The sequence below is a fragment of the Oratosquilla oratoria genome, chromosome 27, assembly GCF_046742065.1.
Source record: "Oratosquilla oratoria isolate Oo_2021 chromosome 27, ASM4674206v1, whole genome shotgun sequence".
NCBI classification, from domain to species: Eukaryota; Metazoa; Arthropoda; class Malacostraca; order Stomatopoda; family Squillidae; genus Oratosquilla; species Oratosquilla oratoria.
Window position 1 is genome coordinate 16,095,987 of NC_134803.1, and position 14,576 is coordinate 16,110,562.

The following is a 14,576-nucleotide window of genomic DNA, read 5'->3' on the forward strand; positions in this document are numbered from 1 at the left end:
TACAAAGACTTATAAAATACCAAAAACTGAATAGGCAGGAATGCTCAGTAGACAAGAAAAAGTTAGAACAATTCTCAACCCTGTATATATATATATATATATATATATATATATATATATATTCATATATATATTCATTCATATATATATATATATATATATACATATTTATAAATATAATATATATATATATATATATATATATATATATATATATATATATATATATATATAATATAATATATATATATACATTATATATATATATATATATATATATACATATACATATATATATTATATATATATATATATACATATACATATATATATATATATATATATACACTGGTGGAAACGTAGAAAACACCAGACTCAGAAGTAGGTAATTTATTCCCGACGTTTCGAGTCCTGTCCGGGACTTGTCCTCAGGGGATACAATGGGATACAGTAGTTTGTAGTTTTGTGAGTTTAGTCCCAGCGGAGCTAGCCGATTTAGAGACTGGCTTGTAGTTTCTGAGTGGCTTCAAGTAGTGTGTTTGGAGATGTTAGGGAAGTGTTGGGGTGATTTGAGAAGTTGTGTAATTGGGTAAGAGTTTTGATTTTCACTTGTGGGCATGCGGGTGCATGTGGGGGGTGGGGGTGTTCACAGCAGTCCCCCGACTGGGGAGGAGCAGACGAGGTTGGCTGCAAGGACGAGGTGGTCGACTTTGGAGGAGGAGTCCGCAATGAGGCGTTCGAGGGCTGTGGCAGGGTCATTGAAGGTTGTCCTTAGGGGCCGGAAGTGGGCTTCCATTGCGGGGCACAGGAAGAGGCAGTGCGTGAAAGATACTTTCGCGCCACAGGTGCAGCGGGAAGTGGTATATTTGGTCCGCCAGTGATTCACCCGTATCCTGCTGACTGTTGCCGCAATGTACGGGGGGTAGAGAGAAGGTAGGGGGGGTCGGTCCAAGGCAGTTCCTGAGGGGTCATCCTCGTTCAACAGCAGGGCTTGATCCTGGCTCCAAGGAGGCAACTTGCCCCACACTACATAACCAGCTGGCGTGGCAAAAAGTTCGACACCCAGGAAGCGCATGGCGCGTTTAAATACCAATGGCATGTGATCACTGCCCAATATAATGTGGACGTTGTAGTTTGGTCTGGCGGAGTTTTATTGGTGATGGGGATGCCTTGAGACTTGAGTATCTGGATGGTACGTTGGTAGCCGGGCATAGAGATGTCTTTTCCCACTGATGGGTGCACTACCGCCTCGATGTGGTAATGTTCAGCGCCCAAGTGTAAGGTGAACTCGACAATGTCGAATTCCTGAGGGGCTTCAGTTTTGTTGAAGGAGTCGATACGAAAGAGTACAGTCCCCTTTGCCTTGAGGTTAAGTTGTTCCACGACGGAGGGATGAACAAACGTGCGTTGTGCCCCGCAATCAATGAAGACTTGTGAGATACAACTCTTGTTGCCTTTCGTGAGGCGTCCTGTAAAGACGGGTAGGGCCACGGTACTCTGCCCTACTCGTTTGATGAGGGATGTGTCTGCGATTATAGTTGCGTTGTCAGCAATTGTTGAAGACTGGGTTTCTGGGTCCATATCTGTGGTTCTAGGGTCTAGTATTGTTTGTGAGTCAAGAGCGTCTTCGTTAACTTGCGTAGTTTCAATGACGATTGGTACCGGTTCCGGTTCTTGAGTTGAAGGTTCATTTGTAGACGGGGAAGTTTGGTCTGGTACGTGCTTCACGACAGCTGAGGCGTGAAGAATGGGAGGCAGGTAAATTGGGGAGGGGGTACGGGTTGCTTTTGTCGGGGCTTCGGTGTAGTCATTGTGAATGCTGTCACAGGCTGGTGGTGTTGAAGTTGAGTTGTCCTCTTGGATGGTCTTGCTATTAAGTGATGTTGATTGCAATGGGGGACAATATGGGGTTGGATGAGGAATGGGGTAGGCCCCTGGGGGCTTGAAAAAGGGGTGATAGTACGGATGACATTCTGCCGCTGGTTGGTAACCAACAGGAGGAAGTGTTGAAGCTGCACTGTTGGAATGAGAGTGCGCATAACTTGTCGTAGACGGTTTACGGATGTATGAAGGGACTCTATCCGGTTGTTGGTTATGTTGATGACTTGAGGGCATAATGGAGCCTTATGGCGGGCGCCACATTTCAAACATCCTGCCTGAAAATCACAACGATTGGTCGGGTGCTTGTTGGAGTAACAGATGGTACATCTGCCTAACACTTGAAGTCTACGGGTACGCGTGGAGATATCCGGGTAAGTGGTGCAATGTGACGGTCGATGGGAACCATTGCAAAATAAACAATTGGTTCGGAATTGAGTATCGTTGGTGATGGCTAGTGTCGTAGCTGGTAATGCAGGTATCGGCTGAGAAGATATTGGAGCCGGCATTCTGATGGTGTGTTTGGGTGGTTGATTTGTGGTCGTCGTGGGCGTCGGAACACGTGTCGACTGCCGAGGTGGACGTGGTGCTGGTTGAAAGGATGGTGGTGTTGCTGCAGTAACAGGGTGAGCCGTCACAGGGGTATGGTGACGATTGTCCGTGATGGCACCCGCGAGATTTTAAGTGCTGCTAGAAGCTCAGATGCATTCAGTTCCGAGGTGCCTTTAAACAAATATATGGAAGATAGGACTTGACGTGGTAGTTTCGGTACTAAAAATCCTTCCACAAATTCATCAGAGAGGGGTTGCCCAACTAGATTTTTATAATGTTCACTTAGTTCGTCCCAGTCGACAAGGAATCTCGACAAGTCCTCCCCGTCGTTGGTAGGCGCAGGAATGGCAACAAGGCGCTCTTTCAGTCCCCTGCGTAAAGCCAAAGGCTTGTCATAGGCGTCATGTAGTCTATTGAGGACATAATTGTACGCGGTTTCGCTATACACTGGGTAGCCAATCAGCCGCTTGGCTTTACCCACAAGGGAGCGCATAAGAGCGCTAAATTTTTCTCCATCCGTGTATCTGGTGTTATCATGAATCACCGTTTTGAAAATGCTCCACCTGCTGGAGAACATTTCCAGATCCCCATCGAAAGAGGGGGGCTGTGGTTCCTCTCTTAGTAGGTAATGGTAGTGTCTCGATTAGCTTGCTGTGGGATTGCTGGGTTAGCGGAATTTGCGCTGTTCATTTGTGCGTCTGCTCGGAATTTTAAATTGATCAGAGTTTTCTTGAGGGGTTTAAGTTGCTCTCTGAGCGGTGTAAGTTGACTATCGTGTGGGTGTTGGGCCCAAGCGGGTTCTAAGAACCGCCACGTTTGATGATGGGATCGACCTTCATTGTAGATTTCAGTTGCTAAATTTGATGACAAGCTTTCAATGTTGACGGTTCCATACGCGTCTGTGTATTCCGTGACTGCTTCTTGAAACTCCTGAGAGAGTGTTATAAGTTCTGTTAGTGTTGCATTTGCAACTGCGCTTTCAGTGGGGCTAGAATAAGCCATGGCGATTACCGTTAAGACACTGGTACTGTAACTGATTCTCTATGAGGGAAGACTGACGTCGGTAAGTACTTGTGCTAACTATACTAGTTGGTACAACGAACGAATGCGAAATATCGTTTCGATTCCTACGACAGTTATTCAGATGAATTATGCAGGTTCGAGTCCTTGCGCGATGATCATAAAATTATCTGATTAATGTCGCTGTCCACTAGCGAATTCCTCGTATGGTTACAATGACGAGAAGCGTGAAAAGGATTCGATCTGGTCCTTACCCCTCCCACGAGCGTGCTTGGTCGTATGGTAAAAATGAGAATAGGGCTGCAGGTAGTGACCTTCTCAATCTCGAGAACCAGTAAGTGTTCTGAGTTCGTACGATTTTAAGCATCAGTGGTCGAGCGGTGTAAGGCGGCAGTCATGGGGGCCTCTTGTCGTCATGTACAGCGCAGGTTCGAGTCCTTGCGCGATGGTCATAAAATTATCTGATTAATGTCGCTGTCCACTAGCGAATTCCTCGTATATACATATAAATTTATATATATATTTATATATATATATTATATACATATATATTTATATATATATATATATATATATATATATATACAGTGCTTGACAAGAAAGTACGAACGGTTAGCGAGAATGAGTGATGAGGAGAATGAGTTGTAAATCAATAAACAAAAGCTCACTTCATACCTCTAATACTTTGATGGGTGGCCTTTACGTGCAATGATCTCACGAAGGCGGTTTGGAATTGAAGTGGCATACTTGGCAAGATGTGCAGGGGTTATACTAGCCCAGGATTGGCAAATGGCTGCCTCGAGCTTGGGCACAGAGCTCGTATCTTTACCCTGCAGGTCTTGTTTAATGTGGTTCCACAGGTTTTCTATTGGATTTATGTCAGGACTATTGCCTAGCTAGTCTGCTATGTAAGGTTCATGACAGTCTTTAAGCCACTGAGTAACACTACGAGCAGTGTGAACTATTAAAAGAATCCTTCAGGTGGTCATTTAAGAGTTCATAATAAACTTATTGGTTCACTTTTACATTTTTCGGTAGTAAAAAAAGGCTCCCAAGTCCTCTTCCACTACAACTTCCCCACACCATGAGAGAATCAGGGTGTTTCACTTGTTGAATGTATCAAGGGTCAAGAGGGTCACTACCCGCACGCCAATACACGTTTCCACCCCTATTGCCAGTCACAGTAAAGGTGGACTCATCAGTCCAGAGAATATCCAGCCACTTGTCATCATCCCACTGAAGATATTTCTTGCAGAACTCGACCCTATGGCGCCTCTGGTTAAGAGTGAGAAGAAGCTTCTTCATCGGGTGGCGGCTTACTGTTCGCACACTAACCTCCCCAAAGAGTCCAGGGTTACTTTCTTTTATTTTTCTGGTGGTAACACGTGGATTATGCTCTTTCTCTTGATAACATTAGTAGCACCAGGGGATGTCCTTTTGGGGTACTTTTTCCTTGGTTTGTAACCGGGTGTGTCACAGCCACCTTCCTTCTTAAAAGTGGTAACCCACTTGCACACAGACGTCTTGCCAACCCCAACCTGCTCTATTATTTCCTTTGTTTGGTGACCAGATTTATGTAAAGCTATGATATGGGTTATTGTCTCTTGTGATAAATACTTGTTCTTGCCCATATTAAGGCTAGAAAGCACCTCTGCAAAAAACGCTGACCCTCTTGACCCCTGGTACATTCAACAAACAGTGAAACACCCTGATTCTCTCATGGTATGGGGAAGTTTTAGTGGAAGAGGACTTGGGAGCCTTGTTGTACTACCAAAAAATGTAAAAGTGAACCAATATGTTTATCATGAACTCTTAAATGACCGGCTGGAGGATTCTTTTAATAGCTCACGTGCTAACATCTTTCAACTTAGTTTCACTCAAATCCAACACATCCATCTTCTCACAAACATACTACCTATCTCTTCCCTTTTACTCTCATCTGTACCACATCCACGCACATTAAAAGACCCAAACTTTAGGGTGCTGGTCGGAAAACTCCTAGACCCTCCTATGCCTTTACTTTTTTTTTTAGGAATGTCCCCTGTAAGGCTACAAGGAGAAGGATGCCTAGTCCCAATCCCCATCCCTTCTCGCCTCTTACGATCCAAGTGGAAATACTTGGTGGCAGTATTCTTTTCCCTCACCACAGGGAAGGTAGGCAAAAAAGGAAATGAATATTCAGAGAAATGGTACAGGATAGTAACAAGGGGTTGGGGGAGAGCATTACGGAGGGACAGTTGTTGTATAAAAGTGTCATAATTTCTCTATGAACAGAGTTTTCCTCTATCATAGACAAAATGATGTGTGGCTCTGGTCCATAGGGGCGCCCCATATAGACCCTAAAGTATCAACTGCATGCTACTTTCCACAATAATATGCAGCCAATACCCCAGACCGGGTTAAAGAAAATGGAGAAAAGTGGGAAATAAGCCAGTTGTTGTTTGCTGACAACACTGCGCTTGTAGCAGGATCTGAGGAGGGATTAAGGAAGTTAGTGACAGAGTTTGAGATGGTGTGTGAAAGAAGGAAGCTGTAGATAAATGTGGGCAAAAGTAAGGTGATGACATGTACAAGGGGAGAGAGTGACAGTAGGCTGGAAGTAAGCATTAAGGGAGAGACTGGAGGAAGTGGATAGTTTTAGATACTTGGGTGCGAATGTGGCATGAAAGAGAGGAGTGGGAATGGAGGTGGAATGTAGATTGAGAGAAGCGAGTAAACGCCTTGGTGCATTAAAAAGTGTAGTGAGAAATAGACATCTGGGAATGGATGCTAAGAGGTTATATGAAAGAGTGATTGTGCTGACAGCACTGTATGGGGCAGAAACATGGAACATAAGAGAGGAAGAGAGAAGGAGTTTTGTAATCTATTCTGTCCACAATTTCAGGTTCCGACATAAGTATTAAATCCAGTCTCGATGATTCTTCATTGTTTCTGTATCTGGTATTTTCCTTTATCCACTGAGTCATTGTGTATTCAATGGTCATGTTGAGCAGTATGTTGCCCCAGATATCTTCTCCACCCTTAACTGTCACTTCTCAACATATTTCTTTTGAATTAAAATCACCCATAATTATTATATTTCCTCTTTGCTTCAGTATATCAGTCAGTTCATACTTAGTATTTCTCAACAGTTTGGAATGATTGTTTTCTGTCTAGGACTGTGTTTTGGGGGAGTACATACACTATTACAAATTTTCTACTTTTCATGTGGCTGCTTCCAACTTTTATCATAATTGATTCTACATTGTGTTTTCCTTCCATTATCTCTGTCATATTTAAGTCTTTCTTAGTCAGAGATAATACTCCCATTCCCTGTTTTTCCTCTCTATTCTTCATCCAACAGTTGTATAGACCTTGTCCCACAGTATTTGGTGGTAGATTATTTTTTAGTTTCTACTATTCCCATTATGTCTGGTTTTTCTAATGCCAGGTAGTCATTTACTTCATTCAGTCCTGAAATCATTCCATGTTGGTATAGGCTAATTCTAATTTTTTTTCCTTCTCGTCTTTTTCTGTCTGCTTTGTTTCTTTTTTTCCTAATACTGTATACCATTTTCTCAGGGCACAAAAAAAAAAAAAAAAAAAAAAAAATCTTTTCAGTCTCAGTTCTTTTTCCATTTTTTTCATTTGCTTCATTTCATTTTTTTCTTCACTCGTTTCTTTTTTTATCCATACATTTTTGTGTTGTTCACTGCTTGCTAATTTTTCTGTTTTAGATAGTACTTCCTCTGCAATCATTTGTGACCTAAGTTTTACTTTTAGTGGCCTATATTGTCTTTCTTTTGAGTAACTACCTATCCCATATATTTCTTCAACTTCTTTATCTAAACTTTGTCCCACCTCTTGAATCTTTTTCAGCATTTCTTTAGCGATCTCTTTTTCCTCTTTTTCTCTCTGATATCAAGGAACACCATGCTTTTCTTTAATATCATAGATTACAATGCATCTTTTTTTGTCCACTGTATCCCTAACCAAATTACCTTTCTCTTTTATCACTTGGATTACCGTTTCTTTAGCATTCTCCTTGACCTGCTGCTCCACTATTTCTTTAAAAGATCATTTTTTACTTTCCTGTTCTACTTTCCACTGTTTCTTTATTTCTTGGAAGTCATTTTCTTTGATCTTTTCTTCCACTTTCTTGGTCACTGCCTGTATTTGATCCTTCATCTCTTTCTTTAATGCCTCATTCCTATTCATATCTTCATTTTTCAATCTTTTATTTTCTCCCTTTATCTTATTTAGTTCCATTTTCAACTCATCTATTTCCCTGTTATTTTCTTCATTGGCCTTTCTTAATAGGGCTACTTCTTTGTATATACTTTTGCATTCACTTTTGAGTTCAATTATTTCATCTAACAATTCATTGATTTTCCTATTATTATATTTTTAAACCTGGGTTCTCTTTCAGTATCCATCCCTCTATATATATTATTATTATCCCTGTTGAATCCCAAAAAAATATTTCTATCAATCCTTTGGTATGTCTTTGGGGTTTTGTTCAGCCACGCTTATTATTATTATTATTATTATTATTTTTTTTTTTTTTTGTATTACTCCAAGCAGTGACTCAATTATACTTATGTCTAGGCATCTTTTAATTGGTTCTTTTTCCCTATATTCTTTGTTTTTTCCTTCCATTTTTGTAACTGATCGTAAAATAAATAAATAAAGATACAAAGACGTCTACATTGTCAGTCACTCAAACTTTGTAACTCCCTTCTCGTTTTGTGTAAACAACTAGGGAGGGGCTGTTGGTTCCAAAATCGTTCATCGTCAAATTGCTAGTTAGAAGTCCAGAGCATGTTCTCGATAAATTTTGCTTCGATCGCTGCCCATCTATTTACCTAGTTGTATTTGGGGGGAAGGGGAGCTATGCTCGTGGTGTCCCACCTTTGTATCTTGCAGTTTCTAGTTTGCTTTTAAACTCATGAAGGGTATTTGCGCATACTATTTCACTATCCAGTTTGTTCCAAGTGTCCACTCTATCGAGTATCTCTGTGTCTTTCATGATTCTGTAGATGGTCATTAGGTCACCTCTCTCTCTCCTTTGCTCCAGCATTGGTAACTCCAGTTTAGCCAATCTCTCCTTATATGATAGGTTTGCAAGTGCAGGTGCCATTTTTGTTGCTGCTCTCTGGATTCTTTCTATTTTCTTTATATTCTTTTTGGTACTGGGTGACCACAATGTCACTGCATACTCTAGTCTAGGCCTTATCAATATAACCAATATTTTTCTTACCATGTCTTTGTCCAAGTATGCAAATGCCACTTTTATTGATCTTAGCAAGTTGTAAGCTTCCCCGACAATTTTGTTAATCTGTTTATCATAGGACAAGTCGTTTGTGATAATTACACCCAAATCTTTTTTGGATCCTGCCTTCTTTACCTCCTTGGTTCCAATTGTATATTTTCCTGATATTCTGTTTTTGCTTTTTCCAAACTCCATTATGCTACACTTCTTAGTATTAAAGTTCATTTCTGACTCCGGTTCCATACCTTCCTGCAATGCTTCACAGTCCTTATCAGTTTCTACTTTCCTTAACAGTTTGGCGTTGTCTGCAAAGAAGCTCATGTAACATTTCACATCCTCATCCATGTCATTCACATAAATAGCAAACATTATTGGTTCCAATACAGATCCTTGCGGTATTCCACTGATCACTTCTTTCCAATCTGAATATTTTTCTCTGAGCTCTACTCTCATCTTTCTACCAGTCAGGAAGCCCTCCATCCATTTTAGTAGGTTCCCTTGTATTCCTCCTTTGTGTTCCACTTTTTTTTTAGTAATTTTCTGTGTGGTACTTTGTTAAAAGCTTTTTGCAAGTCTAGGCAGGCACAATCAGCCCATCCATTTCTTTCTTGCACCTTGTCTATTATCTCTTTTTCTTTGTTCCTAAAGGAACAAAGAGATGATGGTAGGTTCAATGTTTCAAGTCTCTCCTTGTATAGTTTATCCACAAGGTTGGAAACCAATCAGGTCACTACTTTTTGTATTCTCTAAATCTTGTTTACCGTATTTTCCGGCGTATAGTGCGCGACTTTTTTCCATTGGAAGGGCCTAAAAATGGGGGGTTGCGCATTATCCGGTGGTGCGCATTATCTACAGCCTACGATAAAAATTCTGCGGCTGTGTGTGTAATTTTTTTCACAACAACGTGACGATTTTGGCCGTCACAAAGTCGGGAGGCACACTTCTCCGTGACATTCCGTGAGAACAAGAAGAACAACCATGGTGACATGAAAGAATACGCCAGCATGGGCTACCGTATATAAATATTTGGTATAGGTAGGTTGTTGTTGTTGTTGTTGTCGTTCCCTATACTGTCTGTCCGAGCAGTCCCGTCTCCCCAAGGAAGGCCACACCCGAAACTGGGTTTTCCCACAAATCCTTTATAGAGTGTATGTTGTGTTGTTTGCGTGCATGATTGTGTATAATGCAGTCTTCCATTATGTGCTGTATGGTATGGGGTGAAGTGTTACATCCTGGGCAGCTGTTCACAACACGGTCGTCCAGCCTCTTCTGGTAGCTTAGAAGTGCTGGGTGGTGACCGCATCGCAGTCTGGCCAAGTGGACTCTGTCCTTTCGTGGGAGAGAGGATTCAGAAGGGTGGATATCAGGGGGTCTGGCATGCAGCAGTGTGTTGTCTTTCAGTGTGTTAATGGAGCAGTGAGTGATATGATTATGAATATGTTTCCGGAGGCTGGTATTTGGTGGTTGTGGAGGAAGAGAAGAGAGTATCTGTGCGTAATAAAGGTCTTTGGGTGTAGTTTTAATGTTTCTTGGTGTGTGTGGGTGTTCTGCTATGTAGTGTAGCGGGTGTGATGTGTTTGTGGTGGCTGCAGCAAGTGTTTGTGTGCCTCTCATGTCGAGGTGGTCCTTGACTTTGAGGACTTTTGTTTCATGGTGTAAATGGTCTGTAGGTGTTGTATTTGTGCAGCCTGTAATTGTTTTTAGGGCTTTGTTTTGTATGATTTGAAGGGTGTTGTGGTGTGTCTCACTGAGATTAGGAGCCCATGCAGGACTCGCATAATTCATCACTGAGCGTATGCATTGTTTGTATATTGTTATATTAGTTTCTTTGTTTTGTCCAAATGTTGTTCCAGTGATTGACTTAAGTGCGTTAAGTCTAGGTGTGCATTTGTTTTTTATGTTTGTGAGGTGTTGTTTGAAAGACATGGATGTATCGTATGTTACACAAAGAATTTTCGGTGTGTTTGTGTGTGGTATTAGAGTGTTGTTGATGTAGAGATGAGGTATGTATTTGTGTTCTTTTGTCCAGTTGGTGAGAAGTGTTGCTGTAGATTTGGTTGGAGCTATTTTGAGTCTGTTTGTGATGAACCATGTGTTGAGTGTGTCAAGGTAAGGCTGGATTATTTCTGCAGCTTTGTCTGTGTTACGATGTGTGCATGTGATTGTTATGTCATCTGCGTAGGAAGAGATTTGTATTTCTGAGGTGTCTGGTGTGGGTAAGTCATGCATGTATAGATTAAATAATGTGGGGGATAGAACTGAGCCCTGTGGTACTCCATTCTTAATGTTTCTTATGTGCGATGATTGGCCATTATATGACATCATATGGCCATTATATGACATTATATGGCCATCAGCTCTACGCAGATGGCACCGATCCCCAAGGTATAGGTAGGTATCTATCGAATCTTATTTTTCATGTTTAAATAGGCCTAAACACCATGAAACATGATCAATATTAATGATATTTGCCCATGTTCACAGCATCCTAGTTTGAATTTTTATGTTGGCTTTGTTGCTTCACTTTAGGAATGGTACAAATTCCGTTGCGGCCGTTCATAAACTCGTGTCAAACACCTGACTACAGCACCCTCTTTCGGGAGTTATATTAACTAAACGTCACCTCGATGAGAGACTGTCCTATTTCACCACTGTCATTGCAGGTTCAAAAGCTGAAACGAAACAGTCTGTAGTTTGTTTCAGTATTAAATAAAAAATGGTAAAAACGAATTATTTCCTTAAGATATAAAATGAACATTTTCTGTAAAAATCCCGAGATTCTTCTGTATATTTTACTTTCAATAAACTTTTTTTAGATCATATTTCCTACAAACTATTTAAGCTACAAAGTAATAAGGGACCAACGCACAACATGAGTCATATACCGGTACATGTAGTTCCGACTTTTTCTTAGTTGTGTCCTGATTAATGCCTAAACTGACACTTAATTTAGTGACAAATCAACAGATTTCCCTGCAGTGGCTCTAGCCAATGAAAAATACTTCTCCATGTAACCTCGTTCACATGATATAAATACCGAGGTAAAACTGCGTTATAGACAAATGCGATCGGGCATGCGCATTATACGTCGGTGCGCGTTATCTGTGTACTAAGATAACGAAGTGCATGGGTGCGCATTATAACCCGATGCGCATTTTAAGCCGGAAAATACGGTACATTTTTCCACACTGTGTAGAGATCATAAATCTGCTACATATTCCAATCTTGGTTCTTTCAAGATATCTTCATTATTATCCATGTAAAGAGAAGTAACTTGTTTGTTTTTAGAAATCCATGTCTTGCTCACAAATTTACTGATATGTTTGCTGGGTGACAAGTTATCCTTGATCAACACCCTTTAGACACTTTTCTTCTACTTCTGTAATTGTTCTGTTTCCCAGTGAATAAATCAAAGATGGTCTTTTTTAATTTTTCCCACTTCTAATACTTTGCATTTTCTAGAGTTAAAATTAAATTTCCATTCTTGGCTCTAAGCATATATGCTGTCTAGATTTTTGTGTAATATCTTACAGTACTCCTCATCTTTCATTCTCATCATAATTTTTGCACAAATCATAGATATGTTAGTGTAGCTTGTCACACTTTCTATTAAGTCATTTATGACAAGGAATATTAACAATACTAGTACCTCTCTCACACCTTGTCCTTATCATTATTCCTTACTCCCTATTTCTAACCAGAGAAACCTTCATGAATATATCAAAATGCCTATCCCTTACCTTATCCAATTTATGTGTGACAGTTTTTCCTTTACCACAGTCCCATACCAGCTCCCGTTTTCCACTTGGACTGTTCCAAGTATACTGCATCACACTCCTGGGCTTGAGTACCCTATAAATAAAAGGAAAAGGTTTTAAGCATAGTACCAGTCTTTTCCTATGTATCCACAGCATTGAGACTTGTCCTTATAAATTACATACATATACTCAAAGGTGCTTTCTCCTTAAAAACGGGGGTGGACATCTAAGCATATACCTTTCATCCATCCCACACCCATCCAAAAACCCATTCATATTCCTTTCCATTTTGGCTGCCTGTGGTGGGGTCATCCCTGTCCCCTGCCCCCCACAGAGACAATGCAGCAAGACAGCACTTACAAAACATGGCCTGACAGGTGAATCTGGTTTACCCCCAAAGCTTAATTACATGAAAAAAAACTCATCTACTAGGAAATTTCCACAACAGACAAGAAAGTAAAGTACATGGACTTGCTATGGATGTGCTGTCTTGCTGCATTGTTTCTGACCTGAGTAGTGGGCATGAGTCAGGGATGGCCCTTCACCTACAAGAGGGTAATTTGAGAGGGAAGAAATGGGCATTGGATGGTTGTAGGAATTTAAGGGAGTGGGAGTATGCCTTGGCTGACTACCTTTCTTATAAAGAAGAAGAGACCTTTTGGTATATAGCCAGATGGACTAATTCACCCATAACTGTAAATCAATATAATCTATACTAAAGGGTCTTTTCCCCTATATATTAGGGGTCGTCATGTCAAAGCTCAGAGACCTCAGCTAATGAACTCAGTCTGCTCAGAGACCTCGGCTACTGAACTCATTTGCTGCCAAGATACCAGCTAGCGAATATCTCTTGTTAAGTTTATTACTTCCTGTGAAGTTTACAGTACATCTTTGAATAGTAACAAGTGATTGTGTTGTGTTTTTGTAATTGTATACATATAGCACTATACAGTTAGATGTAGAAGATAAAGTGTAGTGCTCTAGTATTTTAGAATCAAAACAGTAGTCTGTCACTGTACTCCAAAGGTAGTAGTATAAGGTAAGCAGAGTAAGCTTTGTGTATTTAGTTTATTTAGTGACCACAATTGTTTCTTTTGTTGATTTACATTTTCTCTTTGTCATTTGCATTACCAAAGGAGGAGCAAAATGGCTTGTGAAGGTTGCATGATCCTGATGGACCATCTCAGGATGTGTACTGATGAAATTTGTCTTCTCAATTGAGTGCTCTGTGACCAGAGTGAATCCTCCCCACAACCCAAAGAATGTTCCACCTCTTCCACTTCTGCCACTGACGTAAGTGAGTGGTGCTCCATGGGGTCCCGTTTGTTGAGCCTGCGTTCGGTAAGTGGGTGCCCTGCGGAGCAACCACTAGCTCTAATCAATCATTTTGCTCTGCTGGAAGATGAGGTGGCTGGAAATCAGGAGTTCTTGGTGGTGGGGGACTCCATGGTGCAAGGCTTTGATGACATCCTTCAGTGGAAGACTAAACGATGTTGCAAGTTTGTATGTCAACCAGGCTGTGAGATTGCCAATTGTATCCAGACCATCAGGGAGCAAAGGCAGACAAACACAGTTACAATTGTTCAAATGTAAAAAGATGTAAAAAGATGTAAAAAGTGGCATCCCACAAGGCTCTGTTTTGGCTCCCTTGATGTTTGCCATGTATATAAATGATATGGACAAAGGTGTAAATTGTTACATGAATTTTTTTGCTGACGATGCTAAATTACTCAAGAGAGTGAAGACAGAAGAGGATTGCAGATCGCTACAAGATGACCTGTACAAAGTATAGGAATGGAGCCAGAAATATAACATGAATTTCAACATCAAGAAATGTAGCACAATGGAATTTGGAAAAGTCAAAAATAGAGTTTCAGGAAAATATACGATGGGAAACAAAGTAGTAAAGAAAGTAAACTCAGAGAGGGACCTAGGAGTAATCATCTCAAGTGACTTGACACCCGACAAACATGTAAAGTTATTCGGAGAGACCTACAATTTAATAAGATCTTGTTGAACATCTTCAGAATTATGAAAGGGATGGAAGTTCTCGATAGAGATGACCTATTAAAATCGGACAAAACAGAAACAAGAGGACACGCAAAGAAATTAAAGAA

General features: G+C 40.7%; 1 protein-coding gene across 11 annotated transcripts in view; it reads right to left on the reverse strand.

The window, feature by feature from the left end:
* The window catches only part of Vps13 (vacuolar protein sorting 13C), a 1,483,510-nt gene that overhangs the window by 273,179 nt on the left and 1,195,755 nt on the right, over window positions 1–14,576 (reverse strand). For all 11 annotated transcript variants that reach the window (XM_076210284.1, XM_076210280.1, XM_076210283.1 and 8 more), the window contains one exon: window positions 12,442–12,553. In XM_076210284.1, the coding sequence (XP_076066399.1) occupies window positions 12,442–12,553 (112 nt within the window). The remainder of the gene's footprint in view (window positions 1–12,441; window positions 12,554–14,576) is intronic.